We start from the raw sequence: 20359 nt of genomic DNA, 5'->3' as shown, positions 1-20359 counted from the left end.
AGTCCCAGAGTCAGGGTTCAAGCCCAATTACAATGACTTCAGGCACTCAATTAATGTTCTTATTATTTATACAGGGGGGGAAACACTAGAATTTAATGAACAAAGTAGTCAGTCTCTTTTTCATGAGGCAACTGGCAACATTTCTAAATGCTCCAAGTGGGTCCAAAAGGCATAGAAAAGACGCAGGAGAAAGAACAAAGTGTCACCTTCCTGCCCCAAGTTTGGCAGGACCCCTTTCTGTGGTAGGATCTGCATCCTAAGACTGGGCACTGGCCTTGAGCAGTGATGGACACAACTGAAGAGCGAACTCTGCCTGGCACCTGCATGGGTGACACGGAGGTTGCCTCTTCAGAAGCTTCCTCCCCTGGGTGGGATCTGTCCATGCTGAGCTAGAAGGACCCCGAGGGAAATGAACAGGCCCGGACAGATTCCACAGGCTCTAAGAATGAAGATCCCCCTTCTAGTCATGGAGATGGAAGGTGAGATAATGTTGCCGAACGTCTTCGGCAGTTCTGGACCAGCCCTCTCGTCGGAAACCTCGAAGAGGAGAGATGAGGTGCCCAGAGTACATACAATACAGCGGCCCAGACTTCCTATCGGACTTCCTTCGTGAAGGATCAGGCACTTTGTTGAAAGCCCTAAGTCAGTTTTTTTTGAAGTGTCAAAAGATACCGTGCACAGCACAATGGAGGCAAATGGAGCTGTTTGGCCTAGGTTAAGTGAAGGAAATTTCTCTTTGTGCTTTGAAGAGCAAGGCTTTCTTTTACATCTCTCTAATTTTTTACATCTCCTAAAAAATTTTCTTTAAGCTCTCCAGACCTTTCCTCAGTTTCCTTCCCATTCATTCAGGGGACATCCAGAGACTTTCTATAATGTCAGCCACTATGCTGGCACTGGGGATACAAAGAATAACAAAGTACCATCAGACCCAAGCAATTCACAGGGCACTGAAAGAGAGAGCCAAATAAACCACTAAAATACAAGGTGATTGGTTCCGTAATCAGGAGAATGGTTTCGTAGAGAGGAGAGTTAGTAGCACTGTGTGGTTAGGTCAAGAAGCCTGTGCTTTTAACTAAATGACCCACGTTAAGATTTCTCCAGGTGGAAGGAGGGGGGAAAGGACAGGGAAGGACATCCAGGTAGAAGAAATGGCATGACAAGTGCATTGAAACCTGCAAACACACGGTGCATGCAACGGAAAGGAGTAAGGGGAAGAGCAGCAGGAGAAGGTAAAGAGGTAGGAGGGGCCAGATCTTAACATGCCTCTGAGGGTCTGGACAGCATTCCATGGAATTGGAAGTCACCAATAACATTAGCCAGGGTGGGAATGTTCAAATTCGAGATTCAGGAAGATATTGTCAATAACAAGGAGAATAAACTTGAGAGACAGGATTGGCAGCTATCATAGTGGCCTGGGTAAGATAATGAGGGATGGGCATGAGGGCAGTGGCAGTGAACTTGAAGAGATGATAGATCTTAAAGCTGCTGAGAAGGCAACATGCCCACCCAGCCTAGTGACCACATGGATGTAGGTGGTGTGGAAGAAAGTATAGTCAAGGAGGAAGGATGGCCCTTATGTGTCTAGGGTGGTAGTGTCATTAATCCACAAGAACTCTTTCGATGGGGCGGGTAGGGGGAGGGAGGAGGAGAGTGAGTGGGTGTGCAGATGCCAGGCACTCGCGCCACGCTCAGTGGTGTGCAGTTCACAGTGAGGTCTGAGGGCTGGAGTCCGGCTGCTCATAGGAATTTAGGAGTCACAAAATGCATGGCCTTTGAGAAAAGATATGTTACTTGGGGAGAATTCATAGGGAGACAAAGGAAGTGGTTTAAGGATGAGCCTCTGAGAGCTATCGCAATGCAGGGCAAGGGGAGTTGGGGAAGAAGCCCAAACAGGAGTTTCCAGAGAAGCACGAGGGAAACCAGAAGAATATGGGAGTTTCACAGATTCCCAGTGGGAAGAACAAGGAGGAGGAACTGTCAACTGCTCCAACTGCTGTGGGGAGGCGAGCCTGACGAGGGTACATGCATGTCCATGGGGTCTGACAATTAGTGAGCCTCTGCATCGGAATGATGGGGCAGAAGCCTGACTCTGTGTGGTAGGAAGTGAATGAAAGAGAAAGTGGAGACAGCAAGGCCATTTCCCCCACCCTCCAACAACCTGGCTCTGAAGGAAAGAACCCAGGTACAGCTAGAAGACTAGAGGGGGCCGGGGAGAGAAAAGGTTTTGTTCTAGCTGTTTCATTTTAAAGAACGAGAAGTATGAGCAAGTTTATGAGGCAGAGAATGAACACACCCAGAGTTGAAGGTACAGGGCAAAGGGAGGACGACACGCCGTAAGACTCATGAGGAAGCAGGAGGCGATGACATTCTGCAGTGCAGGTGGGGGCACAACCTCGTGTGGGGGTAAAGCCAGTCCCACCAAGATGAGAAGGGAGCAGGGAAGCTACTGATGCTCACGGTATGGAAGGGAGGCAAGTCCAAGGGACTTCACACCCAGGGTCCTCTTTCTCATGACGGAGCCTAGGAGAGAGAAAAGCGAGGTGAATGACATGGGGGTTGGGGGCTCAAGGAACCTAGTAAATGAGGGCTAGAAGAGTTAGAACTGATTAGAGATATATAAAAGAATAATGACTAAGATATGGTCTCTGCCCTTAAGGAGCCACGCAAAAAGACAGGGAACCCAACTTGAGAAGTTGGTAACTGCTTGCCGTGGGGTGGGGTGGGGTGGGGTGGGGTGGGGTGGGGTGGGGTGGGGTGGGGTTTAGCAGGTTTCTTCACAGGTCTAATACATTAAGAGCTAAATCACAGGTCTAATACAGTAATTTTGAAACAAAAAAGTCCTAAAAAAAACCCCAAACCCCAACAACACCCTCTCTTTTGGTCACAGAACATGTTGAGAAAAGGCTTCAGTGATAAATCTTTGTTTTATAAAAGTCTTCCCAATGTACAGTTAAGTGATGAAATGTCAAAAAACAACGAAAAAGATGACCTAAACGCGGCCCACCAACTCTCAGACCCAGCTAGGGGGAGTATAGACGGGCACAGCCTAAATAAAGAACAACTTTGTAGCACCTAACAAAAACTTCAAAAAACAGTTTGCTTTATCCTCACCTGAGGACATTTTCCCCCCACTGTGTTTTCCAGGAAGAGAAGGGAGAGGGAGAAACAGTCATTGGGATGCCTCCCACACATGACCAGACTGGGTGTGGCCCATGCCTGGAGCAGGGAGTCAAAGCCACAACCTCGGTATGTGCTTGGTCATGGGGTGATGCTCTAACCAACTGAGCCACATGGGCCAGGGCCCAAAAGAAAAACTTTAAAATAACACAACAATCAATGAAAAACAACCTAAATGCTCATCAGTAGGAGATAGGTCAGTGTGGTGCATCCATATAATGGAGTATTTATGTGACTATTAAATACAGAGTAACTCTATATATATATTGATATGGAAATATCTCCAAAATATATGGTTGAATGACAATAAGGTACAAAACTGTACGTACAGTACCCTGCAGTATGTAGGGGGAAACATACATTATCACCCACATGTTTGTTAATGTAAAGAATATTTCTGGCCCTGGCGGGTGTGGCTCAGTGGATTGAGCACCAGCCTGTGAACCAAAAGGCTGCCAGTTCAATTCCCCATCAGGGCACATGCGTGGGTTGTGGGCCAGGTCCCTGGTTGGGAGTGTGGGAGAGGCAACCAATCAATGTCTCTCCCACACCAATGTTTCTTGTCCCTTCCTTCTCCCTCCCATCCCCTTTCTCTAAAAGAAAACCACATTTCTGGAAGAATACTTAAGAAACTAGAAACAGTGACTGCCTGTGGGGAAGAAAAGTTCATTTTCCCCTGTATTTCCTTTTGTAACTTTCAAACTATGTACGATGTATGTGTATTACCCTATTAAAAAGCAAAGTATTTTTAAAATAGCCTCTCATTTTAAAAATATATTTCATGTATCTTGAGACACCCCACAAAAGGCAAGCAGCTGTTTACTGACATTTTCAATGATGCAAATAATTTAATAAGCATTCCTGAAGAGCACAGCATGCTTTTACAGTTTGGGATCGCTTTGATCTTTAAGAAGATAAGGAAATATTTTCCTAAAGCGTCTTACATCATGAGCCTATCAATGAGTCAGAAGACGATTTAATTTTTAAATTGAGCAAACCACGTTTGGCCTGTGGGTGTAATAGAAACAAAGGCCCTTTGTCACATTCCTGACCACACAGACAAGGAAGCTTTCCTGCGTGGGACGGGTAGGCGGGCGAAACTGGAACCAGCAAGCGACACAGTGTCCTTTTTCAATGATTTTGCCCTAATGCAGAGAGATTCAGGAATGCAAAGCCTATGTCTGAGAAATCGACAGTAAAGCAGTTCAGGTATTTCAAGCAGTGTTCAAGGATCACCTACAATGTTCCTCCCACCTTGCTGAGTTACAGCTGGAGCTCTGGAAGGTCACAGAGGGCCTTGAGGAGTTCATAGTCTTGTTGGGGAGTCTTGGGTGCAAGAAAAAATACTCAACAGAATTGGAATGTTATTCACGCAAAAATTATTTGAGTGCCTACTAAATACCAAGTACCATGCTAGGCACTTGACCTTTAAACATCCATGTGATACTGGACAGTTAATGAGAAAATGAGGTAAGGAAGAGAGATGAAGCAACTTGTCCAGTCACTAGAGTAGTGAGGACCAGAGCTGACCTATTCAATGCAGGCATCTGTGGTCAGAGCCTGTAATAAGCAAGGAAGCAGATAAACAGGATATTTTCATAGTTACAAGGGCTCTGAAGGAAATAAAACTGGGTAATGTGAGAGTGTGATTGACGTTACTGCTTTGGGTCAGGGACCACCACTTTGAGAGTGCCTCTGAACCCCAGTGATAAGAAATGGTCAACCATGCAAAGAGCTGGAGGCAGAGAATTTAACACAGATGGGACAGTGAATGCAAAAGTCTTGAGGTGGGAATGAATTTGGGGTTTTTAAGAAGCAGGACAGTGTGGCCAAAGGCTTGCGAGTGAAGAGCAGATGGCAGGATAAGCCATCAGATGACACTGGGCCACGCAGGCTACGGAAGCGTTTAGGAGCCAGGTGCCATGAAGCTCAGGTGCTGCTGGTGACCAGCAGTGGGGTCTGGAACCAGCTAACTCTCAGACCCACCAACTCTCAGACCCACCAACTCTCAGCAGTAGAGTGGGATCTTAGTGACCGCGAAGGATTAATCTGCTGTGGGTAAATGGAGACAGGGACAGCAACGACTCCGAGAATAAAACTTATTCTAAGAGTTCGAGTTAATTTTTTTGTCGATGCTATTCTCTGATGAGCTGTTATGCCTGAGACTTTGGGCTGTTCTGCCAGCACTAACGTTATTAAACCATGCCAGTTATCACCTGGGCATGAGTTGAATGTGTAGGAATACTTAATATACTCAACTACCGGCACTATCAAATAGAACATCGTATTTCTTAATGCCCTCACGAACCCACCACCTACCCACCCATCCACTTTGACTTGGCGCACAGTGCTGTAATAGAAGGCAAAGTCCACCCCAACAAGATTTTGGTCCAGCCCTTCCCCCCAAAGAAAGAAAATACAGTGGCCAATATATTCCGTAAATTCTGTTTCTTAAGGATCATTTTGAGTGTTGCTACTATTTTCCCCCTGTTTCCTCATCCACTTTTAAAATTAGCAAGTATTTCAAGCATATATAAATTTATTCAGATTAATATAAAGAACATCTGTGTGATCACCAAAATGTCTCAAATCTTAATATTTTTTGCCATATTTCTAGTATTGTTTTGATTGGTTTAATACACATACTTAAAAAAAAAGATCAAAGCCATTGAGCATTTCCTAGCCCTTCCCCCAATTTCCCTAGCTCCTAGAGCTAACCACTGTGGCTAATTTCCAATGTATCTTCTCCAGTTTTTTCCTTATGCAAATATGAGCAAATATGAACATAAAATCTACTTCACCTCTTTCACAAAAAGAACTAAGTGTGGTGTTCTACCCTTGTTTCCAATGTAACGATACATACTAGAGATCATTTATGTCAGTCCTTACAGAGCTTTCTCATATCGGTCTTTCCTGTTAGCTGCCCCCCGGCCTTCTACTGTGTGTGTATATCATGTTCACTCAAGGAGACCCCTCTTGCAATGCTTTTTGATTTCTAGTCTTTTGCTATTACAAATAATGATTCAGTGAACAACCATGTCCATACCCCGTCTTCTATTTATGCTGATATATCTGCAGGCACTCCTAGGAGTGGAGCTGCTGGCTCAAAGTAAAATGAACTCGCAATTTTGATAATTATTGCTAAATTGCCCCTTTCACACTTTAAAGAGGAAACAAACTCAATATAGACAATTAAAGGTCATTATAGAAGTAATTTGGGTGGGATTATAATTATATCTCCGTTAGTATAGAAGAGTAGATGATTCGTATTTGAGCAAGAATGCATTTTTGGCATTTCCTGTTGACAGGAAAATAATAGGCCCTAACTACTGATGATAATAATATACAACAATTGAAAACTGTGGCCAAGTTACACTGAGCTGCACTCATAAGACTGTTTCACTTACAGACCCAGAAGGAACTCTGGAATAAAAGCCGTCCTCCACTGACACAGGTTTTCTATGGGTCCGGGGAAATGGAAAAGCTGTTTGAAAAAAACTTTGAAATAATTCTTTTCAGAATTATTTCAAAAATAATTCTGAAAAGAATTTTCAAAGAGTTGAAAAAGCCTATCATCTTCCAAAATAAAAATAAAAAGGTGGCAGTTGTCCCTTAACACACAGTTGGCAGAGGCCTTGTTCTGACAAACCCTTTAGCTGTTTACAGCATCCCTCACCTCTAGTTTCTATGACTGCTGGGGCTATACCTCAGACTTTGGAGATTCAAAGAAAAACCGAACAGGCAAACTTTTTCAAGGCTTTTATAATTGCCTCAATAACAGCTGTGTATTTAAAAAGTGGCTCAGTGGGTAGAAAAGTATGCATTAGGTAATATAACCCCATAGCAACAGTCCTTTCTGGAAAGAGCTCTTTTTAAATGTCACATCCGGATAATATGCCCTGGGGACTTTGGACTCTGACAATGGAATCACAAGTAAGAGTGAAGTCTGCTAACAGACCTAAGACTTTAACATATAAAATTTGCATAAAAGGTTAAAAAAATACCCACCTTTTCTATTCAGATACTTTACCCCATTCCTCCATACCTGTCCCAGTATTCTTTCACTACTTATCTCCTTACCATCCTCCATTTTGAAACATTTCTTAAAGATTAAATTTTATTGATAACCACACAAAACTATTACTATAAAAGAGAAGGACCAGCAACGGGGGTGGGTGTCTTGCACTAGTCAGCAGAGGTTGATGGTGTCGAAATGTTCCTTTTTCTCAGTATTCCCCTTTCAACCCTCCTCCCCTCAACTCGGACACACACAGAGGAACACTCTCGCCTCCTTCCCACACTTCAACATTTGCATACAACTCATGGCAGAAGTTGATACAAACACTGTAACAGCTTTGATCTATAACAGCATTCAGCTTTGTCTTTCCCTGACTTTCAAACTCAATTACAACAGAATAGCATAGCATACATGAATAGCACAGACTCTGTCAACAAATAACTTTGTCTTCTTAACTCTTGATGTGGAACCAGGCATTTTATTTGTTAGAGGAAAGAGGGACTGGCTTTTACTGATTTCTTCAGATACCGAATACTTGATTTTAGAATTTTCTTCTCCCCTGTTTCTCTGTGCTGTCGAATATGCTGCTAGAGCTTCCACAGGGGAATCACTTCCAGGCTGGCTGGCTGTCTTTCACACACACACACACACACACACAGTACCCACAAATCTCACAGATCTCAGAAAGGTCAGATATTGCAGAGCACTAGAAATGTCGTGTGTGCCCCTGAATCGCTGCCTTTTATTTTCTTATGGAAAAGTTGCTTGGGACTCTCCCAGAGGACCCCTGCCGGACACATTGGGAGCGGCTCGGCAGGGCTCGGCAGGGCAGGGCACAGTGATGTGCGTGCCCTTCTCCTCGGTGAGTGGCAGGGCTGAGGGGCAGGCGGGGCAGGGTACCCCAGCACTGAAGCTGGAAACACGCCTCCTTTCCGCAGAAATCCACAGCATGTTGTCCTTTGCGGGTTTAAAGGAGTCCAGATCCCAGCCAAGATAGTTTGAAATCAAGCTAATTAATTTTTATAAAACACCAAAGTATAAATTACTAAGACAGGAGTTGATTTTTTTCCTCTGTGAGACAGCAGGCTAACCTTTATGTAGTGATTTTTCTCCCCTAAACACCACTCCATTAAGCAAAACAAATAAATGCCCCCAAACCTCCAAAATAGAGAAACTCAATTCTCTTTTTGAGTAAATTTGATGCATTGTATTGTTTTTCTCTTCTCTACTTTACTTTTTCTTCATTTAGAGAAAGAGGCCACAAATCAAAAATTAAAGGCAACAACAAAGAAAAGGACAGAAAGCATTACTTTCAGACAAAATTCTTAAACAATGACCTAAAGAATCTATATTTTAAAATCACACTGGAAAAGAGCTATTCATTAAAAATAAAGCTTTCAAGTAATATTGGAACCTGAAATAATAATGAAGGTGTTTTTAAGGCAGAGAAGCTGAAACCTTTCAGCACACTTGCTCTCACTGGTTCCTGCATATGAGTATGTCCAGATTAAATTTACAATAAGAAGTTTAACCTCCACCAGTACTCACACATAACCTGACACTGTTGGGCAGAAAATAATAAAATTCAGAAGAATGTGCTTTCTTACTTTCAAATGAAAGAATGCCAAGTAAAACTTGAAAAACCAGCCCTGTGATCCCTCTTTCTATATATGTTTTATAAAATAAGCAGTTCATGTTTTCTTTTTTACCCTTTATAAGGTATAATAATAAAATGAGTGCCCATAATAATAAAATAAATATTCAAGTCACCTTCAGATTGAGAACATTACTATGACTGGTTTTATCTACCTGTTTTTTACATATTTTATTTTCTTTTAGGTAAAAGTATCCTTAGAAGCCAGCAATGGCCTTAAGCAATAACTCCAAACCAAAATTCTGAATCAATATAAGGATAAGAGTTGAACTCAAATTACTGTGAATAATGGAAACAATAACCAAATATTTAAACCCTTAGTTGTAATAGAATGAAATGATGTAAAACTTGCAATCTCAATCAATACATTTCATGCAAACGAAGTTACATGAGAAGCCTGGACCTTTCCTTTGTAACTGAGAACATATTCACAGGTTCCGTTTCTTTATACAAATGTTGTCAGTGAGAACAGACAACTTGGCTACCACCACATGGGGTAAGGAGGCTTTCCCTGTGAGAAACAGGAAGAAACGCTCTGAAATCCCCCAGGGAAGAGGGGAAGCAAAACCTCGGAGTACGCAACACAAAGCGACTGCTTATCTGCAGGAGCTAAAAAGCCACCCCAGGTACACACATCACAGAAAATACGGAGACAATGACAGCCCCTGGCAGCGAGGATGACTGAACATTCCCTCAGAGATCCTACTAGTACACTGACTCACACGAGGTTCTCAACAGTTTTCACGACAATTTAGAGAAATGGGCTTAACGTGTGGCTGGCTTCTCTTTGTGAACAGACATAGCACAACATCAAACAGACGCCTGTGCAAGGCTTGTCAGTTGAGAATCTTACACTGAAAGATTTTAAACCTCATTCTGACGTAACTGTGGACTTACCTTGTTAGGTTGAGACACATCCTAGATAGCAACCCCCTGGCCAACTGAACGTCACAGCCAGGAGTGGGGTAAAAAGCCATTACTCCTGCTACTGCTCTTTCTGTCCCTCCCAGGGTTGCAAAGCCTTCCAGACAATTCCATGTGCCTCCAGTCAGGCTGCCTGAACCGCCCTGAACCTGCTAAGCTTAGTGCAGGTGGGAGGGACTGATTCCCAGTCACCTCTGTAAACTGGCCAATTAAAGTTCAATTCCTGCTCTAGAAGAGGGAAGAGAGAAGGTGACTCTCTTCCCAGTAATTTTTCCTGAGAAGCACCAGCATCCAAGGAATAATAGCTTCAACAGGCCAGAATGCTGTTCTGTGGGCAGGAAGAGGAGGGAAGCAAGGGAAATCACCTGCTGATAAAAATGCATCAAACTGAAACCAGGAAGTTTCCTTGAATGATCTTCCCTGCTAAACCCACACCCTCCTTCACACGCAAAAATGCCACTATCTGCAAAAGTGTGTTAATTGCTTTAAGCTGCCCACAGTTTGGGAGGCTATGAAGTAGGGGTCGGTTCTCTATCAACATCCACCAAAGCCTCCTAAAGCACACTGTCCTGAGAACACTGTGTCAGCATCACAGGGACAGAACTCATTGCAAAGGGAAGTGCAAAGTGCCAGCTGAACTAACCTTGCTGCTCAATTGCAAATGAATTACGAGTCAAGCCCTGAGCTTTCTATTAGCCATCTTTATTTACTTTACAGAGCACATCACCATATATGGGTAAATGCTTAATAATCAGATGAGATCATTGTTAGAATGAAGGTGGTGACTGGTGGTGGAAGGTGGGGAAGGAATGAGATGTTCATGGAGGAAAGCGCTGGCTTGGAAAGTCTGGAGTTTGAAGCAAGAACATTCTGTTTTCTCTACCAACTCATTGAACTACCCTAGCCTAAGGCTTCACAGATTTTTTTTAGGGAGACACGTCTGCCAAGATAAGTTAAATGTAAGAGAATTCAGGAACCAAGCAGAAAAGGATGAACAAGTCTAGATGTGTGAGAATAGTAAGCCCTGGGTTACTAAGAGTATCTCTTGAACTCAGTGGTTGGACTGGTCCCTGTATACACCTGGGGGAGGGGAGGCTTTTCCGTTTGCTCTTTTAAGTGAGAAATCCTTCCTAAATATCTTTTTCATGAAAAGGGAGCCATGTGCACCTATGACCCATTGGACTAGGAATGGGCTCATGAGGTGACCCAAGCACTTTTAAACCTGAGATCACTGTACAGATTTCCATGACAAATCAGACTTGCTCAATGCCCACTGACCTCCCACCTCAACACTCATTAAACTCCTAAGAATATAAGCCCATCATGTCTGGTCTCTGTATGTGGAAGAACTAGACATCAGCATCTCACCCCTCTCCAAATTTCAAATCAGGATTTAGACCAAGGCCAGCTTGAAACAGCTCCCAGTGACCAAATCTGGAGTAATGTGAGCAATAAAGTAAGAAAAAGTAGTCGTGGATTAGAATCCACAAAATATGACTGATATATGAAGGAATCCTTACTGATCTAAATAGTTGAATAAATAAATGAGTGGGGAAAAGAGACAGCTCTTCCTTAGAGAAGAATTCCAATGAATAAATGTAGCAGGAAATACAGAATCATGCTTACAGCATTACAGTAGTAATTGTTGCAGACAATATCTGCTAGTGAATGCTAAGTGTGGGAGAAAGTGTGAGGAGAAACAGAATATTTGCATAGCTTCAAAGTTATGTCTCCAAAGATATATATTAATTATAAAGAGACAAATAATAACTTTATAATGGAGAAACCCGGCACACTTCACCTTAACCAAGTAGTCAAGGTTAATATCACCAGTAATAAAACATCGACATTGGGTAATCCCTGCAAGGACGTGCTAAGAAGGACATATCACTTCTGTGGTATCCTTGCCAAAAATGCATAACCTCAATCTAATCAAGGGGCATTATCAGCCAAACCCAAACAGAAGGCATCCTACAAGATAACTGGCCCACACCCTTCATAATTGTCAAGGTCGTAAAAGGCAAGGAAAGAGTAAGGAGGTAACAGGTTAGAGGAGACTAAAAAAACATGACAAGTAAACACAACATTTATAATGTTTATAATGCAAATTCACATGTCCACATGAAGGAATCCCCCAACTGGAGTCAGGGAAATTGGTATCAACAGCAACATTTGTTGAGTGCTTATGACGTGCTGGGCACCTCCACGCGTGCTTTGCGTGTGCTAGCACCTTCGATCCTGTCAGTAACCCAGTGTCTGGTTAACAAACTCACTTTTACAGATGGGAAGCTGTGAATTCTAGGTTGTCTGATGCCACGGCCACGTCTAACTCACTACGTCACACTGACCTTCATGCTGGGCACAGACTTCCCTGAGAGTGATGAGAATGGTGATGAGACAGTACCCATAGCATTACACCGCCACCAAATATGTGTTTTACTGGGCTGGCCAAAAGGTTGGTTTGGTTTTTTCAGTACAGTGGCTCTAGTAGCAATTTGTTGTGTTTAACCTCATTGGAAACAATTTTGTTAGATTGTATGGTGACAGCTATCACATCAGCATGCCATACGTTTAAAAAGAACTTAACAAATTGGTGAATTTTGGTGTAGCCATTTTAATATTGAAGATGGAAGAAAATCGGCAACATTTTGGGCATATCATGCTTTATTACTTCAAGAAAGGCAAAGGCACAGCCGAAACACAAGAGAGATGTGTGCGGTGTATGGAGAAGGTGCTGTGACCCATCGAACCTGTCAAAACAGTGGTTTACAAAGTTTCCTGCTGGAGATTTCTCGCTGGATGACGCTCCGCCGACGGGGAGACCATTAGAATTTGATAGTGATCAAATCCAGACATTAACTGAGAACAATCAATGTTCTACTATGTGGGAAATAATCCACATATTCAAAATATCCAAATCGACAAAGTTATTGGTGAAAATGAAAAACATGTCTTGTATTTGACAGAAAAAAACTAAGCAGACTTTCTGGCCAACCCAACACCTACCATTAAGTTCTCATTTCCTGTGAGTGGGCTCTGTTGTAAGTGCCTTGAATATCTTATCTCATTGAATCTCCATGGATTTCCTTTGAAGTAGGTTCTGTTATGCTGACTGTCGAGGCCCTAAAGCATAGTGGCTATGAGCTTGGTCAAACTAGCTGAATTTGAATCCAACACTGGCTAGTAGAATCCTAGTGCAAATCTCCCAGGACTGGTATGACGATTTGATTGATGTGCAAAGTCTTGGCATGCCATCCAGCACAGAGAAGCTGTAACTTTTTATTAGGCTAATTTAGTAATCTCAGGACATTTTTCAATTAGAAACAAGAAAAGTTTTAAATGAGTATCAGCTCAAAGATGAATTAATCTTGCCATACAATTTGACACATTTGTCACTTCCAAAGTACAAGACACTGGTAATATTACTTTGGGTGTTTTAAATTATAGTTTTAGAAACAGTTATGGATATATTTTTTTAAAGATATTTGAATCAAATAATTTGAGGGACTCCTGGATTACCTCCCAGGAACTTTTGGGTTCTTCAGAACTTAAATTTGAGTTCTGCCATTAAGATGTTATCCTTCAGAACTCTTGAGCTTTTGGCCCCCTTGTTTGCCCCCCCCACCTTACTTCTCTCACTAGCCCTATCTTCACCAGCCTTGCCCCCAGTTCCCTCTTCCAGAAGCCAAGTCCCTTCTCTGAACCACTTGGTACCGACCTCCATGCCTCTTACCTGTGCTTCAGCCGAAGCTTAGCTCCTCCTGACCATGCCGCTTTCCTGTGCTGGGGGTCAGAGGTGCGGTGCTCTGAGCTGAAGGAGTCAGAGGTGCCAGAATCTGCAGGGCCCGGGTCCACACAGGCATCTCTGGTGAAAAAAAAAAAGGAAAACAGGAAGTTGAGTGTGATGGTGTTTGTGGGCAGGGGCACAAATGAATCTAACAAGAAGCATGCCTGAAAATTAACCCTGGAGTTAGAGCAATGTTCTAAACCTGCACTCACTGAAGTTCTTTGCCCCAAAGAAAGCAAATCCGCTACTGAGGGTCCTCATCCTTTCCTATCTATGTTTCTGTGAGGCAATGAAGTGTACTTTCAGTTTTAGGATATCAGATTTTCCAAACAAGGGGCGAGAAAGACACACTGTTATGAGGCTGAACTCTCTTATAATTCATCATCTTTGGGTAAGTGAGAAACGGGACTCGCTGACGCAAACTGTCAGGCGAGGTGGCTCCCTGAGACCAAGTGCCCGCTGCCTCAATTCTGAGGACAGCGCTCAGCAAGTGGAGCAGCCCTTGCTCTGGTCAGTGGGTGGCAGCTCAGAGCAGATGCCAGTTCCCAGCTAGTTCAGATTGTTTGGATTCCACCGCGCTGCAGGCAAGCCCTCCGTGTGTCCATTTAAATCCACCCTCCCACCCCGATCCCTTCCTCCATCCCCATAACTCGTTTCCTCCATACTCTCAGGAGTCAGAGGAAAATGTTAAGCCCCATGGGGCCAAATGCACTGTGCCGTGGAAACGGGCATATTTCTTCTCCTTGGGAGTCTCAGCTGTGGAATTTCCAAATGCCCTGACTGCCCCCTGCACTGGACTCCGGGGCCGGTTTGCCACATTCCACTTTGCTGGGCACCAGCAGTGCTTTCAATGCGCAGATCTGTCTAAGCCTCTAAGAGCTGACTGGTTTGCCCCACACACGTAGGGATCTGAGAAGGTGCAAACACATGCTGTTTCTCCTCTGCACAGGCCTTGCCAAGAGAGCGGGGATTACTGAATGGTATTGATTTCTTGTCACTTCAGGATATGGAAGGAGATGACCAGGGAGTTTCCATTTCTAGGTAAAGTTTCATCTTTACCACGATTATATTTAAGCACCATCACCTCCTCCTGTGCATCACTTTTCTCACCAAATTCAGAACTCCTGGCTTTGTATAGTTTCATTATATACCTAAACTTGAAGTCTGAAGACTTCGTTGAGGTTCTTTCACTTATGCACTGAATAACATTGGGCAAGTGCACTCTGAGCCTCGGACTCCTAATGTGCAACATGCAATTAAGAGGCAGAGTGCACTATGGTCAGGAGCCTGGCTCTGGAGTCAGTCAGCCTGTCTGAGCTGTAGTCCTGGCTCTTCCCACTGACCAGGTCCGTGACTTTGTCCTCTTTGTGCCTCAGTTGCCTCACCTCTGAAATGCGTATAAAAGATTGTTGGGAAGCTTCAAATGATCCAGGTAAAACCCTTAGAATAGAGCCTGGCACATATTCAGCACTCAGCAAATTAGCCACTCTTATACCTATCTTGCAGAGTTGCTATAAAGTTTCCAGAGTGTCAATTAATTGTCCAGCATACTGCCCACACATGGTTTGTACACTGTCTTACTACAGTACCTTCATTTTAGAGCTCCTTTCAACTAAGATGTTATGCAAAACAGACACAACTAAAAAGGCTTTAATTTACGCTGGAAATAATAGAGAGAAGAGCCTTGGCTGAAGAGTTAACTTGTCAAAGCCTTTTTGCAAAATTCATCTCGTGGTCTCCACTTAGGATTCCTCATAGAACCCTCAGAAGCACCAACCCCAATGGCCATCTGGCTCAAGCTGTGGCAGAAAGTGGATTCAGAGGCATCTCACCATCAAATGCATGAATGTAAAGATTACACGAATGCAAAGCGCACACCCAAGACCTTCCATTGCCATCGTCCTTCTGGCAGCAAGCATTCCCTTCCAGCTCTCCTCTGGACCCTAATGTCTGCTGGAGGGAAACAAAGACCAGGCCTGAGCACTCACAAAACCTTTGCGGCATTTAATAACTTCCTCATTTTTGCCTTAAACCACAACTGTTGGCTCTGTCCTCTTCACACGGTGGCTGAGCCCTTTCTCTTGCTTTGCCCGCACTGTACACAGTCACAGTGAAGGGCTGGCATGAAGAACAGGCAAATGGGAGAGAGATGGGAGCATGAGGAACATGAAATCGTCTAATCTTCTTATGGATTTTCAGTGCATGATTCATTTCACCCTGAGGGAAGTGGAGACCAGCACCCAAGTACTGCTCCCCATGGCCACCTGTTGTCCTGTCACCTTGCACCTCCAGGGGACCAGCTGAGGTTAGCAGAGGGTTTGTGAAAGCCACAGTGCTTGTTGCTGACTGTAGTCCCCAGGCTGAGTCACACGCAGCCTCCCTGCTAACCTTCCCCTCCCTCCACCCCTGCTGGGCCAGCTCTGGGGGCTCCTGAGTGGGCTGTTTAAATGCACTACACCTACCAGAACAGCCTAGAGCAGCGATTTTCAACCCGTGTGCCGAAAGAAGTTTTAAAACACACAGTACCTGACTGTTTAGTCAGGGGCACTGACCTCTTTTCCCTTAGGTTGTCAAATACAAAAATGACCAGGCAGCATAATAGCCATCTGGTGTGAATGATTCAAAATTATACCTACTTTTTTGTCAGATGGGCAGAAATTATATTTTTGGGGTGCCACAGAATTTTAGTAATTAGTTTATGTGAGCCATGAGATGAAAATGGTTAAAAATTGTGGGGCCAGAGAGTGTGTGGGAAGAATCACCAGCACCCAGAGGGTACTTTTTCTGGAATAATCTGAAAAACAAATAAACATTTTAAAATCCATATGTTCCTGTGAAAATAAATTCCACAGTGAATCTAGGTGGAAAATAGTCCCAGACTAAGTGGTGGGAAGCTTACTGTCCCAGAGACCCTCAACCAGAACCCTCACTTGGCCCTTGCCTCCCCTTGCCAATTACTGTATCTGCACATTGAACTTGGGCTGTCTCCAAAATCACATGTGTTCCTACCCAACTGAGGTTACTATTCCACCTGCTTCACAACAGACTCCAATCAACCAAGGCTGCCATGCGCTTTAATCTCATCAGGAGATGGTGCTGAAGTGACTACAGCAGATCGTTCCAGGTCTTTCCCACAAAAGGATATGTCTGCTTTCCCATACGTCAGGAGTTATTCTCATAACTTTTCTGGAAGAACTAAATTTTTTAGCCCCATTTTCCAGATGAACAAACTGACACACGGAGAATGTGTATATTATGGCTCAAAGTACACATGGAACTGTGCTCATCTGGGATGAATATCACTGACAACCACCCACTCTTCTTCCTTCCAGTTTAGTCTTTTCAATTTTTTCTAGTTTATGTCACAAATTCTGTAGGCCTTGGAATTACTACCCCAGATTTGGGCATAATGGGTAAAGAATGGTGATGATGGAGCTGTTAATTTAACATGATGAGTTTATTTTTACTTAAAAGATACTCAAAAGATACGCAAAGATACTCAAAGGGTTTTACTTCAAGATACCAAAAGATACGTTGTAGAAACCCTGGGGTCAATGAAACAGCTTCAAAGTGAAATGTACAGAAATAAAACTCCACTTTATGGGATTACTTCCAGATTCCTGAAAGGTACCCCTCTCTCCTGGCTTATCCACATTGTCCTTCAGGTTTCAGTTTGGACATCGTTTTCTCTGGGTGCAGGTCAGGATGAGGCTCCCTGTTCCATGCCAGCTGAGTGGCGCACGGGCAATCAAAGTGCAGTTCCCACTGGCCTCTGACAGCCTGTTCGCTCCACTACAAACTCAGAGCGGCAGAGCAGGCTGGCAAGGCGCCTGGCACAGAGAATTGCCCAATAAATGACATACTGGTAAATGTTCAACAGACTTGTAACCTTTCTTCCTGCTATCTCCTTTTAATCCATAAATTAACTCGCCGACAAAACAAAGGAGACATTTTGAGGGGCTGTTTTGATATTATTTCTTGATGTTCTGCAGTTCTGACATCTTGAACTAGGATGACATCGGAATCACAGAGGACCTGAGAAGGGTGAGCGGGGGATTAGAAAAAATATTGTGATCCATAATCCAAGTATCATTTTTCTACCTCCAAATAGTTAAGAAACAAGAAATCTAGGTCAACCATCTACATGTTTCTGCCTCCTATGATGAGTACATTCATATTTTCTCTTCTTCCTAGCCCCTAATATTCATAACTTGTGCTTTACTATTTGGTATTTTAACAGTATTGTCAACTGTTTTCTGAATTAAGTTTCAGCCAACACAAGGAGAAAAAGTTCTGGATCATTCTATTCCTGTTGTTCTCTTGAATACCATGACACTTGGGGAAGGACTAGGGAAGCTGAGTGAAAGACTCCAGGAGCTGGGCTTCCTGATTTCTACTGAATTTAAATAGTTTTATTTTGTCCTTGGGTGGTGAAAAGGGGGCAGGAATCACGCCTACTTGGCACAGACAGTTACAACCTTAGGCAAGTGCTTGGTTTATCTGTTAAAATCAGTGATTTCTTCCTTTCTATTGTGTTTTGTCCCATTGGGAACAGCTTCCTAAGTGGCCACTTCCACTCTTGTCCTCTAATTCAGCATATACACAGGAGACAGCATAAGCTTTTAAAAATATAAATGGATTGTGTCATTCTCTAATAAAGCCCAAGCATCACTCCTGCCTGCACGGTGGGTAAGATCCAAGTTCTTTAACTTGGCCTGAGACACTCAAGTGACCTGGCTCCTGTGTACCCACCGGTAAATATTGCCCGTCTCACTCCACCCTGAGCTCCCCACCCCCTCCAAGCTCTTCACTTTCACACATGCTGTTCCCTCTGCCTGGAATAGTCTTCCTCCCAATTCTTCACTTGGGTGGGTTGTCCTCAGCCTTGGTCCAGGTCAAACATCACATCGGAGACTGCCTCATCTACTGTGAATAGTCTTCTTCCAGCATCTGGTCTTTTCCTTCAATGCACTTACAGCTATGTGTAACTGGGCACTCGACCATGGTCTGCTTCCTCTGCCAGACAGGAAGCTCAGTGAGGTCAGGGCCCAGGGCTGGCTTTTCTTCAGTTCTGTTTTTTCAAACCATTCTACACCCAGGACCCAGCACAATGAGTGGCTTATGGTAGATACACAATACAGATTTGTTGACTGAATTGCAGGAGATTGTCGAGGGAATAACTGTGTAATGCATCCAAAATGGAGCTCCGTGCCTTTAAACTGTTAAAAGTGTTAAATTGTTTGCACCCATGTCTTGGGGAAGGTAGAAATCACTTTTCTTTTAGTCACTTTCTGTACAGCTTGTGAGTCAACTTCTTTGTGAAAAAAGAATTTGGCCCCAACTGTTGGCCCATCTCTTCAGCAGCTGGCTTTCATGAAGTAGAGGACCAGGGCTGGGGGACTTGGCCAAACCCTTGCACCAACAGCTGGCACAACTTGGCACAGTCTTGCCGCCTTCTGTTTCAAAGCAGCCAGAATGCTTTCTGAGATTAAGCAGACAGCAGCATGCACAGGGGGCTACGTTTGTCCTCAAACGTAGAGCCTTTTGGAGAAATTCCTTTGGATTTATCTGGGTGTGTGTTTACACTCGTTTTCATAATTTGCCTTGTTAAAAGACCTGTTCTTGGTTTCCTGTGTTCCTTTTTTTCTTTTTATCCTGCTCCAGGCCCATCATGCCCATCATGCATGAAGCCTGACTTACTGTCATCTCTCTCTCCTGTTAGCAGATCTCTGGTGTCATCACCAGAAGCTCCCAGCAGTTGTCCCTCAGTCTCCACGAAGTGCAGAAGGCCTGCACTCCCCGCTTGTCCAGCGTCCGGGAGAAGACTTTCAGAGCCGATGCTGCTGGTTACAGATCTTTGTTCTGAGCTAACATGACTATTCTTCATTTTCTGGTGGTTGAGCATTTATCAAAGGTTTCATAGTCTTAATAAATTGCCCTTTCTTTAAAAACCCCTTGTTTCTGATACTGACCTTTTGGGACCTGTATATTGAAATTTGACCTCCGAGTCATCGTCCTTTCATTACTCTCATTTTTTTTCCAAATTATTACTGACCATCTAGAAAATTTGTTGTGTATTTCCTCAGGCCTGTGTCTTATCTGGTGCTTCGGGTGTAGCAAAACCTCTCCTGACTTTTCACCCACCCTGGTCTGGCCTGTGTCTGTGTCTCCACTCCGTCTCAGGCTCGAGTCCATGTGCACCTCCTGCTCCTCTGGCTGCTGCTTTGTCTTACTAATTTTCCTTGAAATGACCCCAATGAATCCACATGTAATATTTACACCACTGGCGTTCAGCATACTTCTGATTCTTTCTGAAACCGTAGGCTTAACTATCACCAGATCTTAGCCAATGACCTCTGTGTCAACCTTACACAAAGACTGGAAAAGGGTGGGTAGGGCAAAAGCCAAATCCTTGTTTTTTATGCTCACTCAAGAATATGTGTATTGATTTTAAGAAAGTGAGAAGGGTGAGGCAGGTGGGGGCAGATAGAGAGAAAGAAAGAGAAAGAGAGAGAGAGAGAGAGAGAGAAACATTGATGTGAGAGAGAAACATCAGTCAGACTTGACTCCTATATGTAGGAGACTGAACCTACAGTTCAGACCGGGGACTGAACCTACAACCTAGATATGTGCCCTGACCAGAGATCCAACCCACAATATTTTGATGTACAGGACGATGCTCCAACCAACTAATCCATGTGGCCAGGGCAAAAAGCCACATCTTTTATTAATCTGCTTTAGATATACCTTTGATTTCAGTCCCTCCACCCACTGAAATCTGTATGAGCCCAAGGCGAAT

General features: G+C 43.7%; 1 protein-coding gene across 4 annotated transcripts in view; it reads right to left on the bottom strand.

Moving 5' to 3' along the window:
* SHROOM3 (shroom family member 3) overlaps positions 1-20359 on the bottom strand; it is a 283783-nt gene that overhangs the window by 42679 nt on the left and 220745 nt on the right. For all 4 annotated transcript variants that reach the window (XM_037050994.1, XM_037050995.1, XM_037050996.1 and 1 more), the window contains one exon: positions 13507-13638. In XM_037050994.1, the coding sequence (XP_036906889.1) occupies positions 13507-13638 (132 nt within the window). The remainder of the gene's footprint in view (positions 1-13506; positions 13639-20359) is intronic.

This window comes from Sturnira hondurensis, unplaced genomic scaffold (genome assembly GCF_014824575.4).
Source record: "Sturnira hondurensis isolate 20B ecotype Veracruz unplaced genomic scaffold, ASM1482457v3 Scaffold0007036, whole genome shotgun sequence".
Lineage (NCBI taxonomy): Eukaryota > Metazoa > Chordata > Mammalia > Chiroptera > Phyllostomidae > Sturnira > Sturnira hondurensis.
The sequence above is the reverse complement of the archived record's forward strand: the minus strand, read 5'-3'. Positions and strand labels throughout refer to the sequence as shown.